Genomic DNA, 18,176 nt, shown 5'->3' with positions numbered 1-18,176 from the left:
AAAGAAGGCTATAATAGGATTAGGCTAGGTTCATACAGAAACAAAAAGGGGAAAAACGTAGTATGTTCAATTTTAACATACAGAAAAAAGGTGCTAAACACCATTTCATATATGTAAAAAACAAAAAACCTGATCCGTTTCGATCTTTTTATTTATTTATTTTAATTATGTCATTCGGGAATGGATTGAGTCGTATAGCACACATTAGTTTTCTACAGGAATGTAGAAACGTATGCCATCTGGTTTGCTAAATCTGCCTGTACTTCATATCCAAGTTGTCGTTGGAAATTGATTTGTAGTCGAGAAAAGAGGATCACACACATCTCTGTGCAGACAGAGTGTCACACACGTAGGTTTAATTTTGGGGTGCACAACGTAAACAGTTGACTGATCATTCGCAATGAAGGTATAATGGTACACATTAAAGGACAACTCCGGCGGGACACCCAAAAAAAAAAAAAACACAGACACACACAGACACCATACTCACCATCCCTCCGGTGACGATCGCCACTCCATTCGCCCGCCGTCCGCCTCACCGTCACCTGCGTCCGCCGTCCAGCGATGTCTCCTTCTTCCGGGTCCATGAGAGAGAAAAGGCTGCCAGCGCGCTTGCGCACCGGCAGCCTTTTCATTGGCTGGAGCGCATCACATGGCTTCCAGCAAGCTCAGCCAATCAGGGCTGAGCAAGCTGGAAGCCATGTGATGCGCTCCAGCCAATGAAAAGGCTGCTGGTGCGCATGTGCACCAGCAGCCTTTTCTCTCCCATTCACTCTCAATGAAGACGCCGAGAAGGAAGAAGACCCGGACCGCCCCCAGCTCTGACATCACCCGACACCAGAGAAGAGGACCGTGACGACCGTAATAGGTAATGTATATATTCTTTAACTTCCGGGGTGGGGGGTCGGGGGTCGGAAAGTGGGGGAAGGGGGCCAGACCGGGTATTTAACCACATTACAAAGTTATATAACTTTGTAATGTGTGTTAAATAAGCCAAAAAAAATTTTTCGCCGGAGTTGTCCTTTAAGGCTAGGTTCAGACGCTGTAACTGTGCGGCTGTATTTTTTACGCGGCTGTAAATGTGCGGGTGAAACTCCGGCCGTGGGAAAAAATAGACATGCAGCTCAAAACATACGGTCAATTACTTGGAAATCTGGTTCAACTAAAAATAACAAATAAAATGTTAAGAAAGTGATGCAAACACCTCTGGATGTATCTGGGAAAGCAGGGAACACAGTTTACATGAATCGCTATTACTGGGGTTTGCGATCCTCTGCACTAATGCCGATGTCTCTCATGGTTAATATATTGAATTAATAAAACACATTTTCTTTGTAATAAAGTCCCTTTCATTGTTCAATAATTAAATGTAAACGATTCCATCATTTTGCAATTAAATATATAAATAAATAAATATTTATTTTTTGACAGTATATTTAATTGCACAATGATGGATTCGTTAGAATTAAATTATTGAACAAAGAAACTGTATTTATTTCAACGAAAATGTGTTTTATTAATTAAATATTAATTAGTACAGGAAGCTCCATAAGCCATTAATTCATATTCCCGGCAATAGAGCATTCTGTACTAATCAACACTTAACTTTAATTAAAACATCAAATGTTTCTTCTAATTATGTTATGACAATAGCATTATTAGAAGAAACATTTAGAATTATATGTGCGCTCAGCTGATTGGCTGTTCGGCTGAGCGCACATATAATGAGCCGGTCCGCAGTACAGTGACTTCATTGTGCTGCGGACCAGCGAAGAGGACACATCGGGACATCGGATGCTGAGTATAGAGCTCTCCCCACCCCCTCCCCAGCACTGCACCCCTCCCAGCAAGGAAGGGGGGGTCACTTAATCCCTTCCTTGCTGGGATGGGTGCAGTCTGACATCAGTCTGGCCCCCAGGGGGTTAAGGGGGATGCAATACATCCTCCCTTAACCCCTTGGGGGCCAGACTGTAAGCAGCGATCTGTAAAGATGCTGCATACTGTAAGGAGCACAACACCGCTCACAATGATGGGTGTTGTGCTCCTGTTTGTGTTTTTTTTGTGTGTTTCTCCCTTTTTGTTTTTCAGATATCAGTATCCTGTGGATTACGTCGGATTCCATGGACTACGTCGATGACCAGCGATTGTTGTTTTAATTTTTTTAATAAAATGGTCAATGAGGGGTGTGGGGGTGTTTTTATTTGAATAAAAAAATTTTTAAACTTGTGTCTTGTCTTTATTTCTTTACTTTATAGACTTAGTAGTGGAAGCCGTCTAATAGACGGAATCCATTACTAAGTTGGGGCCTAGTGTTAGCCGGTATAAAATGGCTAACACTAACCCCCTATTATTACCCCAGTACCCAATGCCACCAGGGGTACTGGGAAGAGCCGGGTGCCAGTGGTCCCGGAGCGTCAAAATTGGCGCTCCTGGACCGGGCGGCAGCAGGCTGGTAAGATTTAGGCTGGGGAGGGCCTAAACCAATGGCTCTTCCCACCCTGGTGTTACCAGGCTGCTGTCGTTTGGTTTTTAACCCGGCTGGTTATAAAAATAGGGGGGACCCTTTAACAGTATATTTAATTGCAAAATGATGGATTCGTTAGAAATAAATTATTGAACAACGAAAGTGTCTTTATTACAAAGAGAATGTGTTTTATTAATTTAATATATTAACTATTAGAGCCATCGGCATTCAGCATCATTGCCGGCTATTTTTGAAGTACTCCGTACGGACCACCTGTCAATCCTCGGCCGCATGTCCAGCCGCAAACAATGGTCTTGTTCATTTTTTACAGGTCCGTTTACGATCGGGCCGTAGATTCAGACATAGTGTGCACTGTGCAGCCGCATATCCTATACTTCCAAGCATACACACGAACCACCAAAAATACTGCCGCACAATTACAGCCGCAAATACAGCCGCACAGTTACAGCGTCTGAACCTGGCCTTAGCATGGATTGCTCAAACTAGTATGTAAAAAAAACCATAAAACTGAACCTGTCCAAAGCAACCTTTTTTTTTTATATAACGAATAGTTAATTGATATGGCAGACACTGTGCTCAATTCCAGTACACATGCCTGTTGTGATGGCAAGATCTTCGTTATACTAAAACTGAAGGATCACACTATGATGTAGTTGTGTGTGAAACAGCACTTCCTATTATTATCTCAAATTTAGATTACCGAGTGCAGTACTAGAACTCCATATAACCCGGGACTTTTACAGCAATAAAATTGTTATGTACTCGAGGGCTCTAGTGATCTAACACACACACGTAGAACTGTTAAACCACTTATCAGTTTAAAAAATCTAAAAGAACTATTTCAAAGACAAAACCTTGTAAAGGGCAAACTATTTAACATGTCAAATGTGCACAAATATAATGTCCAAAGTTTGTATGGATCCATGTATGTCTTGTCATTTACCCTGTTCATGGCTAAAAAAAAAAAACCCATCTGCAATTGCATTATAGAAGTAGGCACAGACCCACACCTCTCCAGCTACCCCTTCAATGCCCACCCTGCAGTGTCACACCCTACCCCCTCCCTCTCTCTCCCTCCCCCTGCTACAGGAAGTGAGAGAGAGAAAAACCCACACAGAGAAGCATTATCAGGGGAGGAGAGGGGAAGCAGAGTGATATAAACAAGGATCTAGTCACGCAATACCTGCTGCTAGGCAGAACGACAGCGTGACAACATACAGTTACAATGCAAGACACAGCTATAAAGGATAACAGAAAACTTGACAGAAAGTGAATAGTGAACATACCCTGAAGCACATCAATGTAGCCTTCATAAATCAAACTCTAATGTATACAACTCAATGTTTCAAGGGCACAAGAAAATGGATTCACGAGGAACTAAACGTTACAGTATTTGTCAGTCTGATCTGCATTTAACTCAAAGCTGGTGTAATAGAGGGAGGCAGATAAGCCAAATTTCTAGCTCTTATTTCTCAGAGGTCATTTATTTCATGAAACTGCGCCCTGACTGGTTATGGGACTGGCTGCTCCACTTTCTTATGCATTTGTTTTAAGAAAACCTGCTGAATGTATTCGTGCAGCTACCAAAGTCCCAACAATACCAAATGTTCGCGGAGATAATCCACTAATAGATGTGTCTGGCAATGCCAACAGCAAATAGTCGGGCACCAAATCATACACATAAGGGTCCTATTACACCAACAGATATCCGACAGATATTTTGCAGCCAAAGCCAGGAACAGACTATAAACAGAAAACAGGTCATAAATGAATGTTCCTGGCTTTGAGTGGGTTCAGACTACGGAATCCGCAAGGATAAATTCTGGAGGATTCAGTCACTCGTACCCTTGCATCTCCGCCCGTGCCATAGACACCTAAGGGTGGGTTCACACTGAGGAATTCTCGCGGATAAACTCCACGGAATTCCGTCGACTGTCCGTGCGCACGGCCGCGCGCCTTTCCGCCGGCTCCATGGATACCATTCTATGGGCCGGCTGATTCCACATTCCACCGAAAGTAGTGACATGTCACTTCTTTCGGCGGAATACGGAATCAGCCGGCCCATAGAATGGTGTCTATGGATCCGGCGGAAAGCCGACAAAATTCCGGAGTTTATCCGTGAAAATTCCTCAGTGTGAACCCACCCAAAATCTGTAAAAATCTGTCAGATATCCTTTGGTGTAATAGGACCCGTATGCTGTGTTTACACGGAACTGTTATCGTTCGAATTTGCACGATAACGATCGAAATCGAACGATAATCGTACGTGCAAACGCAGCGAGGGATCAAACGATGAGCGAGAAATAGTTCATTTTGATCTTACAACATGTTCTTAAATCGTCGTTCATTAAAAAGTCGTTCTCCGATTTATGTGCGAGATAGGCTTAAGAGATCGCAAAACGATTTCTCCGTACGATATATCGTTCTGTCTAAACGCTGATCGTTATAAAAAAAAATTACTTCGAAATCGTTTATCGTACAATCGGGCGAATTATCACTACGTGTAAACCCAGCATTAGTCAAGTGTATAAAGGCAGCCTAAAGATGGCAATCAATTGCCAAATTATCTTCATTACTACCTGTCCACCATAAAGGCATTGTGAATACAACATCTTAATACATATCAAGCATTTAAAATATTGTGGTCTGTCCACTTCTTAGGAAATTCTCATTCTGGTCAGACCTGGAAAGAGCACAAACATGGCACGCTATAGCCATCTTGCTGACCCACCAGGGGACATGCAGTGAATTTACAGTTAAGCCAGAAAACATGAGGATGTGGGGCCCTTTACACATAAAACAGCTACTTGACCTACTAGACAGTATTGTGTAGTATAAAATAAATACAGGCTTCTGGCCTGGTATTTCACACTGTATTTTATATGAGCAACTGCGCGCGCGCGCACGCGCACACACACACACACACACACACACACACACACACAAAGTACACAGCAGCAGGACATACATTCTATAAACAGACTGCTGCTGTGTTTCTGCATCTCACGGGAAGTAGTAGCAGCATCTATATGGTAGTATACAAACATAGCTAGCTAATACTATAATACCTGGGATGCAGTCTGTATACATTGTATCCACACTGCTGATGTTAAAGGGGAACTCCAGGAAGAGGTTTAAAAAATGAAACTTCTGCAGAAGCATAAAGCATTACTTACCTATCTATTCCAGTTTTGAAACTACCAAAAATCCATTTGTTTTGGGGAGTTTTGTTCTGTATTGTGTTTCTGCACTTCCTGGTTTATCAGTTGTACACAGTACTACAGGTTCCAGAATGCAATGCTTTCCCTCAGCTGTTCATCACAGTCCTCCACCCTGCCTATTCCCCGCCCAAAGCTGTTGCAGAACATCTAGGCTGTGTTCACACATTGCAGTTTCATTGTGTTAATGAATTATTTGCAGTAATTTGATTTAATTGTGGTCCCACCCACACAGCATGCAGTATTCTCTACCTGTAACACCACACTGTATTCTCTACCTTTAACACCACACAGCGCGCTGTATTCTCTACCTGTAACACCACACAGCACGCTGTATTCTCTACCTGTAACACCACACAGCACGCTGTATTCTCTACCTGTAACACCACACAGCACGCTGTATTCTCTACCTGTAACACCACACAGCACGCTGTATTCTCTACCTGTAACACCACACAGCACGCTGTATTCTCTACCTGTAACACCACACAGCACGCTGTATTCTCTACCTGTAACACCACACAGCACGCTGTATTCTCTACCTGTAACACCACACAGCACGCTGTATTCTCTACCTGTAACACCACACAGCACGCTGTATTCTCTACCTGTAACACCACACAGCACGCTGTATTCTCTACCTGTAACACCACACAGCACGCTGTATTCTCTACCTGTAACACCACACAGCACGCTGTATTCTCTACCTGTAACACCACACAGCACGCTGTATTCTCTACCTGTACCACATCACACACTGTATTCTCTACCTGTAACGCTGATATTGGAAGTAAAGAACTTTGATTTTTTTTTTCTTGTCATTTCCACGCACATATTATGATCAAGCATCTTTTATCTTTGAAGTTGAGCCCCACAATAAGGCTCTGATCCTCTCTGCCGTTTAGCATCATTTACTTGTGTTACTGCATCATTTTTGTGAATACGCTGCAGTACTGCAATGACACTCCAACATGTGTGAACACAGCCCTAATTTCACTGCACACTTCTGCACAATTAGATAAATCAGTGCAACACCTGCTTCTGGCTGGTCAGAGATGGTGAATCACTCAGGGGATTGGGGGATCCAGCCAAGTCTCCTGGGACATCACACCCTGCCCCCTGTCTGCATCATCAGCCTGATCTCAGCAAACACACACAATGTGAGACAGAGGCATGGAAGATTTGTCTCCTATGATGGGAGAGCAAAAGGAGCGGGAGACAATGTGGATTTGCACAGATGCCATTTAGTTCACTTCCTGGATTTCTATCAGCTACCAGTGTGGCAGAACCGTACAGATACGGTAATACATTGTATAGACACATCTATATAACTTTTAATAGGAAACAAGTTTTTCTTATCCGGAGTTCCCCTTTAATGGTAGAGCTTATGAACACCTATGAAGACCAACAGAGAAAGCTGCCTGATCAGTCTTCAGCCCTTTTTTGTCCTCTACTAAAAATGTCACTGTCGTTAGAAGCTAAAAAAAACAGGGAATGTGATATAAAGCATGTTTGCGACATTCATTTAAAAAAAATTTTTTTTAGTTACTACGCTTTAAAGCAGGGGCGGGGAACCTCCGGCCCGCGGGCCGCATCCGGCCCCTGAGACCTCCCGATGCGGCCCGCGGCTCCCCTGTGATGCGCGCCGCTCTGGAGGAGGAAGGAGCCGGCATACACAGCATCCTCCGGTGTCTGTGACAGCTGCCGGACACAGGAGGATGCTGTCTGTTTTGGCTTCTTCCCCAGCAGAGCGGCGCGTGTCTTCCGTCTCCTGCGGGCCGCGCGCGATGACGTCATTTCATCGCGCACCGCCTGCAGGAGAAGACCGGCACAGAGGACCTGGGACAGAAGAGGACATGGGCAGCGTGGGAGCGGAGGTAAGGTGAGTGGGATGTTTATTTTTTTTATTTGGGGGTTAACTAGGCCACCAGGGACATGCCTGATGGGGGTTAACTAGGCCACCAGGGACATGACTGATGGGGGTTAACTAGGCCTACCAGGGACATGACTGATGGGGGTTAACTAGGCCTACCAGGGACATGACTGATGGGGGTTAACTAGGCCTACCAGGGACATGACTGATGGGGGTTAACTAGGCCTACCAGGGACATGACTGATGGGGGTTAACTAGGCCTACCAGGGACATGACTGATGGGGGTTAACTAGGCCTACCAGAGGCATCACTGGGGGGGGTTAACTAGGCTACCAGGGACATCACTGGGGGGGTTAACTACAATAGCAGGGGGACTAGGGGAACAATACTTTGCCTGCAAACCCACGCTACTAACTGCCGCACACGGTATGCGGCCCTCGAATGATTTTAATAATGCCCGACCGGCCCTCGACATGGAAAAGGTTCCCCACCCCTGCTTTAAAGGGTACCTATCATTAAGGGTACAAACACACTGGGCGTATCCACAGCGGATTTCCTCGCTGCGAATTTGCAGCAAGACCCGCTGCGAATCCCTGCCCTGTACAATCTATGGGCAGACAAACTGCCTTCTGTGATTATGTCAGCAGCCCCCCCTGTTAACCTTCCGCCGCCAGAGCGTATACATCACCTGGTCCCTGCTCCAGCTTACTTCCGGGCTCCCGGCGTCTTCATGTCCCGATCAGTGAGCTGCGGCGGGGCAGCGCACTTATTGGCCAACAGGACGTGCCGGGAACCGCCGAAGCAAGCCGGAGCGTGGAGAAAGTGATGTATATGCTCCGGAGACAGGGGGTTAACAGGGCGGGCTGCTGACATGTGCATCCCGCTGCAAGTTTTTCTGCCCATAGTGAGTACAGGGCAGGGATCCGCAGCGAGAAAATCCGCTGCGGATGCGCCCAGTGTGTTTGTACCCTGAAACAAACCTCTGACATGTCAGATGTTTGTTTTGGTTGGGGTCAGGTGCTGAGACCGCCACCGATCGTTAGAAATGAGGGACAGCAGCGCACGCTCCGCTTCATCTTAGTGCTAAAGTAGCAGTTGAAGGAACTTTAATGCTGCCCTATAGAAATTCCAATGATGGCTGTAACGGAAGTTCTTTAAGGCTCCATTAAAATTGAAGCGCACACTGCTGCCCCTTCATTCTAGTGATCAACGGGGGTCTCAGCACTCGGACCCCGACTGATACAGACCTCTGACATGTCACTATGACTTGTCAAAAGTTTGTTTAAATGATAGGTGCCCTTACCTACCTGGATACTTACATGTACCCAGGTTCAGTCTCCTGTAGGCAGCTTTTTGGTCTTGTGCTGGTTGAAAGAAACGAGAGTAAATGCAGGAATTCCTGGCCAGTACAGAGTGTCACACCTCAATGTGTCCGTTAATCAAATTACTGCCTTCTTGTGTGAGTGCAGATGACCGAAAATTCCTGTGTTTAGTTTCTTTTATTCAACCAGCACAAGACTAAAAAGCTGCCTTCAGGAAACTGGACCTTGATACAAGCAAGTACAGCTTATATAACGATAATGACATGTGCATAATCTAAACCAATTTATGACCAGACCAAGATGGCTAAAGGATATGGGTTGTCCCCATTACCCCTTGCAGCTATTTTTAGAACAAAAAGCACTGTTCAGATTCAAAAAATGTCAGCAAAGCCACCTTTGTAAACACAAACTCAGCAGCAACTAATTTCTATGTACATAAGCTACCTGTCCCCTGGGATTTGTTTAGCCCTACAGAGACATAACATCTCAATAAGATCACTGCTTGCTATGTATAAACGTTAACCTATCAAGACAAGCTACACAGAAAAATTAAGGTCAGGAATGTGGTAAATGCACCTGATTGTTATTGAAATTATACACATATCAGTGAATTTATCAAAATAGAAAGTGGTCTATATTATGCCTTTGGAGCACTTTTTCCCCCCACACCAAATTTATCCAAATGACCCATTAAAATGGTCCATCGTCATCATTTTAAGGAGTAATTCGGGGGAGATTTATCAAACACAGCGTAAAGTAGAATTTTCTTAGTTGCTTCTAGTAACCAATCAGAATCCACTTTTAATTCCTCACAGATTCTTTGAAAAATGAAGTGAAAGAAGGTGGAGTTGTTAGGGGCAACTGAGCCAGTTTCACTTTACAGCAGTTTGATAAATCTCCCCCTTTGTGTTGTCCAGACTAGGTGCAAAATGGCACAGAGCCACTCATTTTAAAAACGTTGCATTTGATAAATAAGCCATGGCACTAAACTACCAATAGACCTATTCTCAGGACAGACATGAGTGGTGTAAACATTAAAGTCTCAAATCCTTGTGCAATGAAGCAAAACTTGGTGACTTTTTTTTTTTTTTATGTCCAAAGACATATGTAAAACAATGATAAATTCCCTTTATTCCAACACACAGGATCCACACCAGATTTGATGCTCTATAGCAATGCGATCTTCTGGCCACAGCATGCCAATCTGCACGGACAGGTAACCTTTAACAATAACTTAGCCATCAGCCAAGTATGTAGGTCTGGCTTGTGAAATGCTAGGTGAGCAGTCAGCCAAACATCACTTGTCTAATTTCTACTATTACCGCACAGTGGAAAATTCACAAGCAATATCCCTTCATTTACATTCATGGTAATTATATTGGTAAAATAGAGGTTTTGCACCTTCCAAACCTTTTTCAATGATAACTGCGGCTTTGGACACACGGTCTGCCATGTAACCTTGACATTTGTAAGTATTAATAAGGCATATGGCCAGGTTTGTCCTAACAACCACTTAAATGCTGTAATTTTACCTAAAAGAAAATCTGATTCAATGGTAACAATTCACTGAATACTAATTGGTTTACACACCTGTTTGAACTGTTCTTCATATGTCCAATCCCCATGATCCTGAACTGGAGGATGTGTGTTTTGCGGTAGTCCTGGACGCTCTGCTCCACCTGATGGGCGTGTTGGTACGGTCTGTTGAGCAGGGTGCTTCGGTTGCAGGCCTGCCCCTTTAACAGGCCTGCCAGCTTCACCCACATCAAGTCCCTCCTCCATATCATCATAATCATCTTCCTCCTCAAAATCATCTTCATCCCATTTCCCCTTCCTAAAGAGATGAAGGTAAAAGTCAAAAAAATTAACTGAACTTTGTGTAAGTACCCACTGTATTTAAGTGTTTAAACGCTCTATTTTAAGTTATCGGTAACCAAAGAAAAACTATAGTCTACGTAAGTACAACTACTGAGTCAAAGTTGATCCAACGAGAAAACAAACCATTTAGACTTGGCACAGATCGTGCGAACAAAGATGCTGCCACTTCAGAACAGTTCTGTCTGAAGTTTCTAACCGCCTCTGACAGGCTGCCAACATATGCAGGCCTGCTGCCAGCTTCTGGCACACACTGTATCACTAGGTCATCTAAGGGACAGCACACATTACTAGTTCTCTTTATACCGAAGGACGCCACAGACAATTACAGCTGTTAATTAGAGCAGTATGTTTAATGTTTCATCCACCTAAAATGCCAAACTTACTGTTTTACTGTCAGGCGAGACAACCTTTACAAAGTACAGACTTCTTTCTTTTTAGCCTATCAGTTATTAACACTTTAGGATGAACAGAACAGGTGATACCCCTCAGTGGCCTATGCACACTGAAGGACAGCATTCTCCTGACAGCACATGTCACAGGAAATAAGGAGCGAGTATGCTGAATAATTCCAGGGACACAGGGGGTGTCTGGCAACATTATATTACCCTCCCTCTATTGAGAATGCATGAACACTTGTCTGATACAAGCGCTTTCTAAGCTGTACGGCCACCTTAAAAAATAAAATATAATGTATATAAAAACAGTTAAGTTTACAGAAAGATTTTAATAGATGTATTGCTTGAAACTAAAACTGACAGTCACCTACTACTCCTCTTAACTGATCTAAAAAAAAGAAAGGCAGTACTCGGGACTAAAATTACCGTTTTCTACCTAAGACCATTTATTGCAGTTAACTTGTGGCTGCTTAACTACACTGTGTTACACTGATAACCCTGAGGTCGCATTCACACGTTCCGTGTTCGCTCTGTGAAACATGGATGGTGAATGGCTGTCCTGGAGTGTTTCCCCACATGGCATGGTGTATCAATATTGTGCCGGCAGTGGGGGAAACAGTTTGAATCTCTGCGGCTCTGTCATTTCAGTGCTGCAGAGATTCAAACCGCTTTCCCACTGCCGGCATGATACTGATACACCATGCCGTGCGGGGAAACACTCCAGGACAGCCATTCACCATCCATGTAGTCCGTGTTTCACGGAATGTGCCTTAGAAGGTAAAATGTGCCCAAAAAAGCTAGAAAATGCACAAGAAGCACAGTGACTACAAAATCGCCTCCCACGCAGAGCTACCTTACAACTTTCAAGCCAAAGAAAAAAAATATATAAAAGATATATTACCATAACAAAAACTCAAATACACAAACACTCACAGTTCATCCTCCTCTGAGCCCATGTCCTGGAATTGCTCACTTTCCCCATCCCTCTCTCTTTCATCCTCTGATGGCATGCTCTCCCCATCATCGTCGTCGTCTTCCTCCGAGGCAGCTGGACTTGGCTGTTGACTTAGGCCAGCAGCTGCAGCCCTCATGGCAGCAAGAGCTGCTGCCTGGGCTCGCTGCATTTTTAAGGTCTCTGGCTCAGTATCTTCAGTACCATTGGTAGGATAACCCCCCTCAGGGGGAGCACCCACAGAATCCTGCTGAAGCTGCCTTGCCTCTAGTTCCTGCTGCAGCCGCGCCCGCTGCTGGCGCTGAAGCGTCTCCATCACCGCCTGCAGCTTCATTGCGCGGTGAGGCGGGCGAGGGGGGCCACGTGCTGCCTCCTCCACCTTCTGAATGTATTAAAACAACCCAGCAAAAACCTGTGGGGTCCAGCAGAGCTGAAGTTCCGTAATGAAGTCTCAGCTTGGGTAAACTGGGGTTCTCCGCATTGTAAAGTATCTATGCTTTCTTTATAAAGTGCCAGATCGAAGGCCCTCCTGCTCCAAATTAGACTGGTGGTAAACCATGTGACTGCAGCATGAACTCTATCAATGGAAAAAGAAATAAAAATTAAACATAGAATAAGAAAAGAATATGAAGTTATCCAAGCATTATATGACATTTCATGACTATGGTTATTATATGTTAACTGCCCAAAAAGTTATACAATAGATACCCAACACATAGCTACACAAATGACTTTATTCAGGTGCAAATAGCCACGATCACCCACAGTTAACAGAAGACACAGGGATGTGCACCATCACTTCAAACTAGTGTTGCATTCCCAGCTACTTCTTTCTCCTAGGGTGTCACCAGTTTATGGAAATACAGAAAAAAAAAAAATTAAATAAATATATATATATATATATATATATATATATATATATATATATATATACACACACGTGGTGTAAGTGCGTGTAAAACATGCTCTGCTGCATGGTATAGGAGGATATGAACCACACAAACTGCAATAATATGCCAGATCATCAAAATGCTAAATGACTGATAGATAAGCAATTTAGTACAATTTAGTACACCACACAACTGAGCAAGTCCCTCTGAACGGTGTGTTCTGCTACTGTGTTGAACTACCTACAGCGTTGAACTACCTACAGCATCGCATCCCCAGCATGTGCACTTATGCAACATAAGTCAAGCAATGATACAAGGGACTGGTCATTCAACCAGTTTTTATTTTGTTCTGCCTCTAGAAGTTTCTTCTCCTTTAATCTTAAAATCCTAAAACAATTCTGATAATGTCTTATATCTTTACTAGAAAAAGTTTCAAAATATTGCTATAATTCCAGTGTACAATCATATACTATTTCTGAGCAAAAAAAAAAGGGAAGGAAAGTTGTGCCATGCAAGAGATTTTGCTTACACTGATATGAAACCTGCACAGATAAAGCCACACAACCGTCAAATACACAAAAAAAACAGACAGAACTTTGCACAACTCTGACAGAGCTTGCACCAAGAGCACATTGTCAGGAAAATAAATAGAAGACTTCAGCAGCTATGAAGAGAGTTCTCTAAAACTGGAGGAAATTAAAGGGAAAAACTCCCCTCCCCCATCCTGCTGGGAGTGGGCTCAATGCATTTCCTACAAAAGGGCCAAAAAAAGCTGACATAACTATACAGTGTAAAATGCCTGCAGCAAATGTGCGGTATTAATGTCACCGCTACCTGTATGTTCCTGTGCCAAATAAAGGTTAAATATTAGTCACTATCAAAGCACAAGGTCTATCTGGCCAGACAGAAAAAGCACTTGTAAAAAGTCCCCCCCCCTCCTCCTTTTCCTAAAATAGAGCAGCATGGAACATACATAAAATCATACTTCAACCCCCCCCCCCAAGCATACAAAGAAAATAAAATGGACAACTACCTAGCCACCCTGCTCCTTGTACCCCTAATGGCTCCACTGACCAGCAGAGTAGATCCAGGCACTAAGTGTATGCATAGAAGAGGGATCACGCACACTGGGTGTTCAGAGATTAAACAAATACACCAACTGGAGACTGGGTGGGAGGCCTGGGGGGGGGGGGGGGGGAGAATTAATGGAGGGAGGGGCTGTACAACCCCCTCCTCCCCCATGGACATTAGCTCTTAATTATCTAAGCAGATAGACTGGATTAACTGACTGTGTGCCACAGTAGTCAGCATGATAGAGGAGAGCAGTAGGCCATACACAACATGATAGCTACAGCTTCCTAGTTACTCGCAGCACACCACAACATGGTGATCAATGTACAACGCAGAAAGCAAACTTTAGGACAGTCACTACAGATCTACTCTTCAGAAGTAGAAAAATACTGCTTTCAGTTCCTACTTTGTTTTTTTCAATTTCATATCTATATTAAAAAAAAACAACACATTTAACTGTGTGAACTCAGGAAACTGAGAGCATTAGAGAAGCTGGCGCCTGCTGCTCCTTCTCCACCTCTCCCCCTTCCCCCCAACCATTAAAAGTTCTTGTTTCCAGGAATACTTGTAAACAGCCAGCATGGTGTATCTTGCCTGAGGCCAACCTAACTAGTCAGTTCCCCAGCATTGTTCTGTGTAACAAATGGATCCAGACTAGTCATTCAATGGGTTAATACAGCAGCTGGAATACCCCCCCCCCCCCCCCTTCCCATAGCTACTGGATGTTTCCAAGGAGGAGGGGAGGGGACCCTCCCCAAAGTGTGCCTGTACACAGGGTCAGTGCTCCTTTCTGGCACAAAGGGAGGTTTGTTTTGGACACGAGGCCTAATCAATGGAAGACATTCAAGTCTTAGCAGACACTAGAAAAGTAGCACTTGGAGAGTCCTTCCAATAGTACAAGCCATGATGATAGAAGACGTGTAGCTCTGGGTCTCCGCCTGAGATAAAATAGCATATCTTTAAGCCTTGGGAGCGTGGTAATAAGATTTGGATTAGTCATTGATTAATGGGTCTGGAATTGAAGATGACACCATTTGGGCTCCCTGCATGAGCAATGGTTTCCCACAGACTGGTCACCTGGGAGGCCCCGGGCTCATTCTGCTACTATCTGTATGACAGAGAAACCTTCCCTGGTATTTCCCCTACAAACATGGCGCTGCCCCACACCTGGCAATGTCTATTATAGTATCACATGATCCAGAGACATTTCATATTGGGGCTAGAAACAAACTACTACAGAGGCCCGGGAGCAATGACAGCAGGTGATATGGGCTAGTGACTAGGGAATTGTGGCTACTGTGTGACATCACCATACACCTATAGCAGCCATGGTATCTTATCAGGATTTTTTTAATCATTTTCTTGACCCCCCATTTGTCTGTGGACAATCCACCACCATGGAGAGAGGGCCTGCTACATGTAACTCCAGGGATAGCAGGCTAGCCCACCACTTCATGTACTACGAAGTAGTAGTAGGCACAGCCCCGGCGCCAGGCAGGGGTGGCAGCACTTGCTGAGGCAGGGCCCGGCTGGGGAGCTCCCAGGCCTCCACACCATGCTGTATGGCCCGACCACCTGGCCCCATGGGCCTCCTGCCAGCCCCCTGCCCCTGTAGAGACGCTCCGGGGCGGCGCACTTGTCTGGCGGACACTGAGCCCCGGGGCAGCCCGCTGGGAGGACCGGCTGATCCCGGGGCACTTGTCTGCTGCTCCGTCCTGTAGACACGGCGCACCCCACCCAGTAACCAGTGTCACCGCTCCGCATGCCCCGGCCCGCCTGGACTGCCCCACCACATGCCGTCACCCCTATTCCCACCTGTGCCCAGCAGCTCTGCCTCCTGCCCGTGCACCCCCAACCACGTCATCCTTAGCAGCACCCCTCCCCCCCACAACACCATCTCAGGCCCCTGGCATTGCCCCCCAGTGATAGCCATGGTATAAGCCGGCTGTAGACCTCCCCGCTCCGCACCCCGCCTACTGCCAGTGTACCCCGCTGTACCCCACTCTTACCCCCACTGTCTCCGCTGCTTTTTCTCGGAGATGAAACTTGGGATCTAAGCGAAGGGCGGAGCCTCCACGCAAGGGGGTACCTCATTGGCCACAATCCAGGGAGAGTCGGCAAACTTCCAACCTCGTAATACTAGAGTGTACGGGAGGACTAACCTTTAAAGGGAGCGTCTGCAAACACGTAAAGATAGGGACAGTGTGTAAGTGCACATCAGCAGCAGTCAGCGGAGGAGTTCATAAATGGCCAACTAATCGAGGGGAGGTCTGCAAATTACCCGCCGCGCTGCTCTGCCTGTAATGTATAGAGCGATGCATGGCACAAGGGATAGTGTGACAACTGCACGACCGGCGGCGCCTGGGAAAGTACCTGAAGGAAAGCCAGGCCGCAGAGTTACACAACCTATTGCGGCTACACTCCACTACTGAAGGCAGAGGTGATTAGTAGTAGTATTTATAAGGAAGTTTTTTAAGGTTAAAAAATAAAACAAAAAATGTGAGAATATACAGTACGGTATAATCATTAACACTACACTGATTGTTTTGTCACCTGTTGCTGTTGTAGTACCTGTGTATTCCTCAGGGCTGTGCAAGGCTGGGGGTATGGCTGGCGGAACAACTGCACTCATGTGAGGAACCTAGAAATCACGGGCCAAAATACACAATCTGGTGGTGGTGGTATGGCTATGGTGGTGGTGGTATGGTGGTGGTGGTATGGCTATGATGGTGGTGGTGGTATGGCTATGGCTATGGTGGTGGTATGGTGGTGGTGGTATCGCTATGATGGTGGTGGTGGTATGGCTATGGCGGTGGTGGTGGTATGGCTATGGTGGTGGTGGTATGGCGGTGGTGGTGGTGCTCGGCCACATGCAGTAACTGCTTCTGAAATGCTGAGGGGCTTATAGTGAGATCTCAGACGTTTTGGGGTCCGGTGCTGAGTCCCCCCATAAGTTACTAAAACAAAGGGGCAGAAGAAGTCACCTGACTGTTACATCTCGTGTACCCATCACTTTTATGAAATCCATACACTTTCTGAGGAGAACCGACCGGGAACAATTGTTTTAGTGATCAATGGAGGACTCAGAATTCTGACCGATTAAAACTATTTTTTTTCTTCTTTTTTTTTAAGTCTACAGTATGTACGAGTACATATTGGCAGCAGATTTGATGTTTAGGTATCAATGTAACTAAATGAACATATAAAATCTGCAGCTTCTTTACGTAGGAATAGACCCTAAGGCCATGTTCACACAGTGCATGAAAAACGGACGTTGTTCGGCACGTAAAAACAAAGGCCGTAGTAGCGGCCGTTGTTGCCCTAAAAACATTGATTTCAATGTACTACAGCCAGAATGATTGATGTGTCAATTATTTCCGTGGCTGTAGTGAACAACGATCGTTGTTTAATACACTATGTGAACAACGGCCGCAGTTTGCATTGATTTCAATGCAGCTATTTTTTATGAGGAGAACAGCCAATGTTTTAATTGCTAACAACAGAATTCTTGTCTTTAAAAAAAATGTTATGTGAACATAGCCTTAAGAGGTATTCCCATTTCAACTAACACAAATAAACTTGTAGGAAATTTGAAGGTAAATATGTTAGCAGACACATTCATTTAGCAAACATGCCTCTTTCTCTTGATATGCTGCTCTTTTCTTCCCTTGTTAACAGCTGGTTGTATAGGTTATGGACCACCATTCTGCTCTAAAAGCAGTGTTCAGGCTGATACAATTCTGGAGTATCTGTACAGCACTGACAGCTAGCCTGGGACAGCACTACAACTCCCGGCAAACACTGACAGGTAACCTGCGACAACACTACAACTCCCAACATTTACTCACAGCTAGCCTGCAATAAAACCTACAACTCCCAACATACACTGACAGCTAGCCTGGGACAGCACTTCAACTCCCGGCATACACTGACATAACCTGCAACAACACTACAACTCCCAACATGCACTGACAGCTAGCCTGCGACAACACTACAACTCCCAGCATTATTGACAGGTAACCTGCAACAACACTACAACTCCCAACATTTACTCCCAACTCACAGCTAGCCTGCAATAAAACTACAACTCCC

General features: G+C 44.9%; 1 protein-coding gene across 2 annotated transcripts in view; it reads right to left on the bottom strand.

The window, feature by feature from the left end:
- ARID3A (AT-rich interaction domain 3A) overlaps window positions 1–16,142 on the bottom strand; it is a 50,031-nt gene extending 33,889 nt beyond the window's left edge. For both annotated transcript variants that reach the window (XM_069964463.1, XM_069964464.1), the window contains exons 1-3: window positions 16,094–16,142; window positions 12,105–12,700; window positions 10,489–10,732 (exon numbers count right to left, since the gene is read on the bottom strand). In XM_069964463.1, the coding sequence (XP_069820564.1) occupies window positions 10,489–10,732; window positions 12,105–12,457 (597 nt within the window). In that variant the 5' untranslated portion in view covers window positions 12,458–12,700; window positions 16,094–16,142. The remainder of the gene's footprint in view (window positions 1–10,488; window positions 10,733–12,104; window positions 12,701–16,093) is intronic.
- Between the last annotated feature and the right edge of the window lie 2,034 nt (window positions 16,143–18,176).

The sequence above is a fragment of the Dendropsophus ebraccatus genome, chromosome 3, assembly GCF_027789765.1.
Source record: "Dendropsophus ebraccatus isolate aDenEbr1 chromosome 3, aDenEbr1.pat, whole genome shotgun sequence".
Lineage (NCBI taxonomy): Eukaryota > Metazoa > Chordata > Amphibia > Anura > Hylidae > Dendropsophus > Dendropsophus ebraccatus.
Note: the sequence above shows the minus strand (reverse complement) of the source record. Positions and strands in the feature narration are given on the sequence as shown.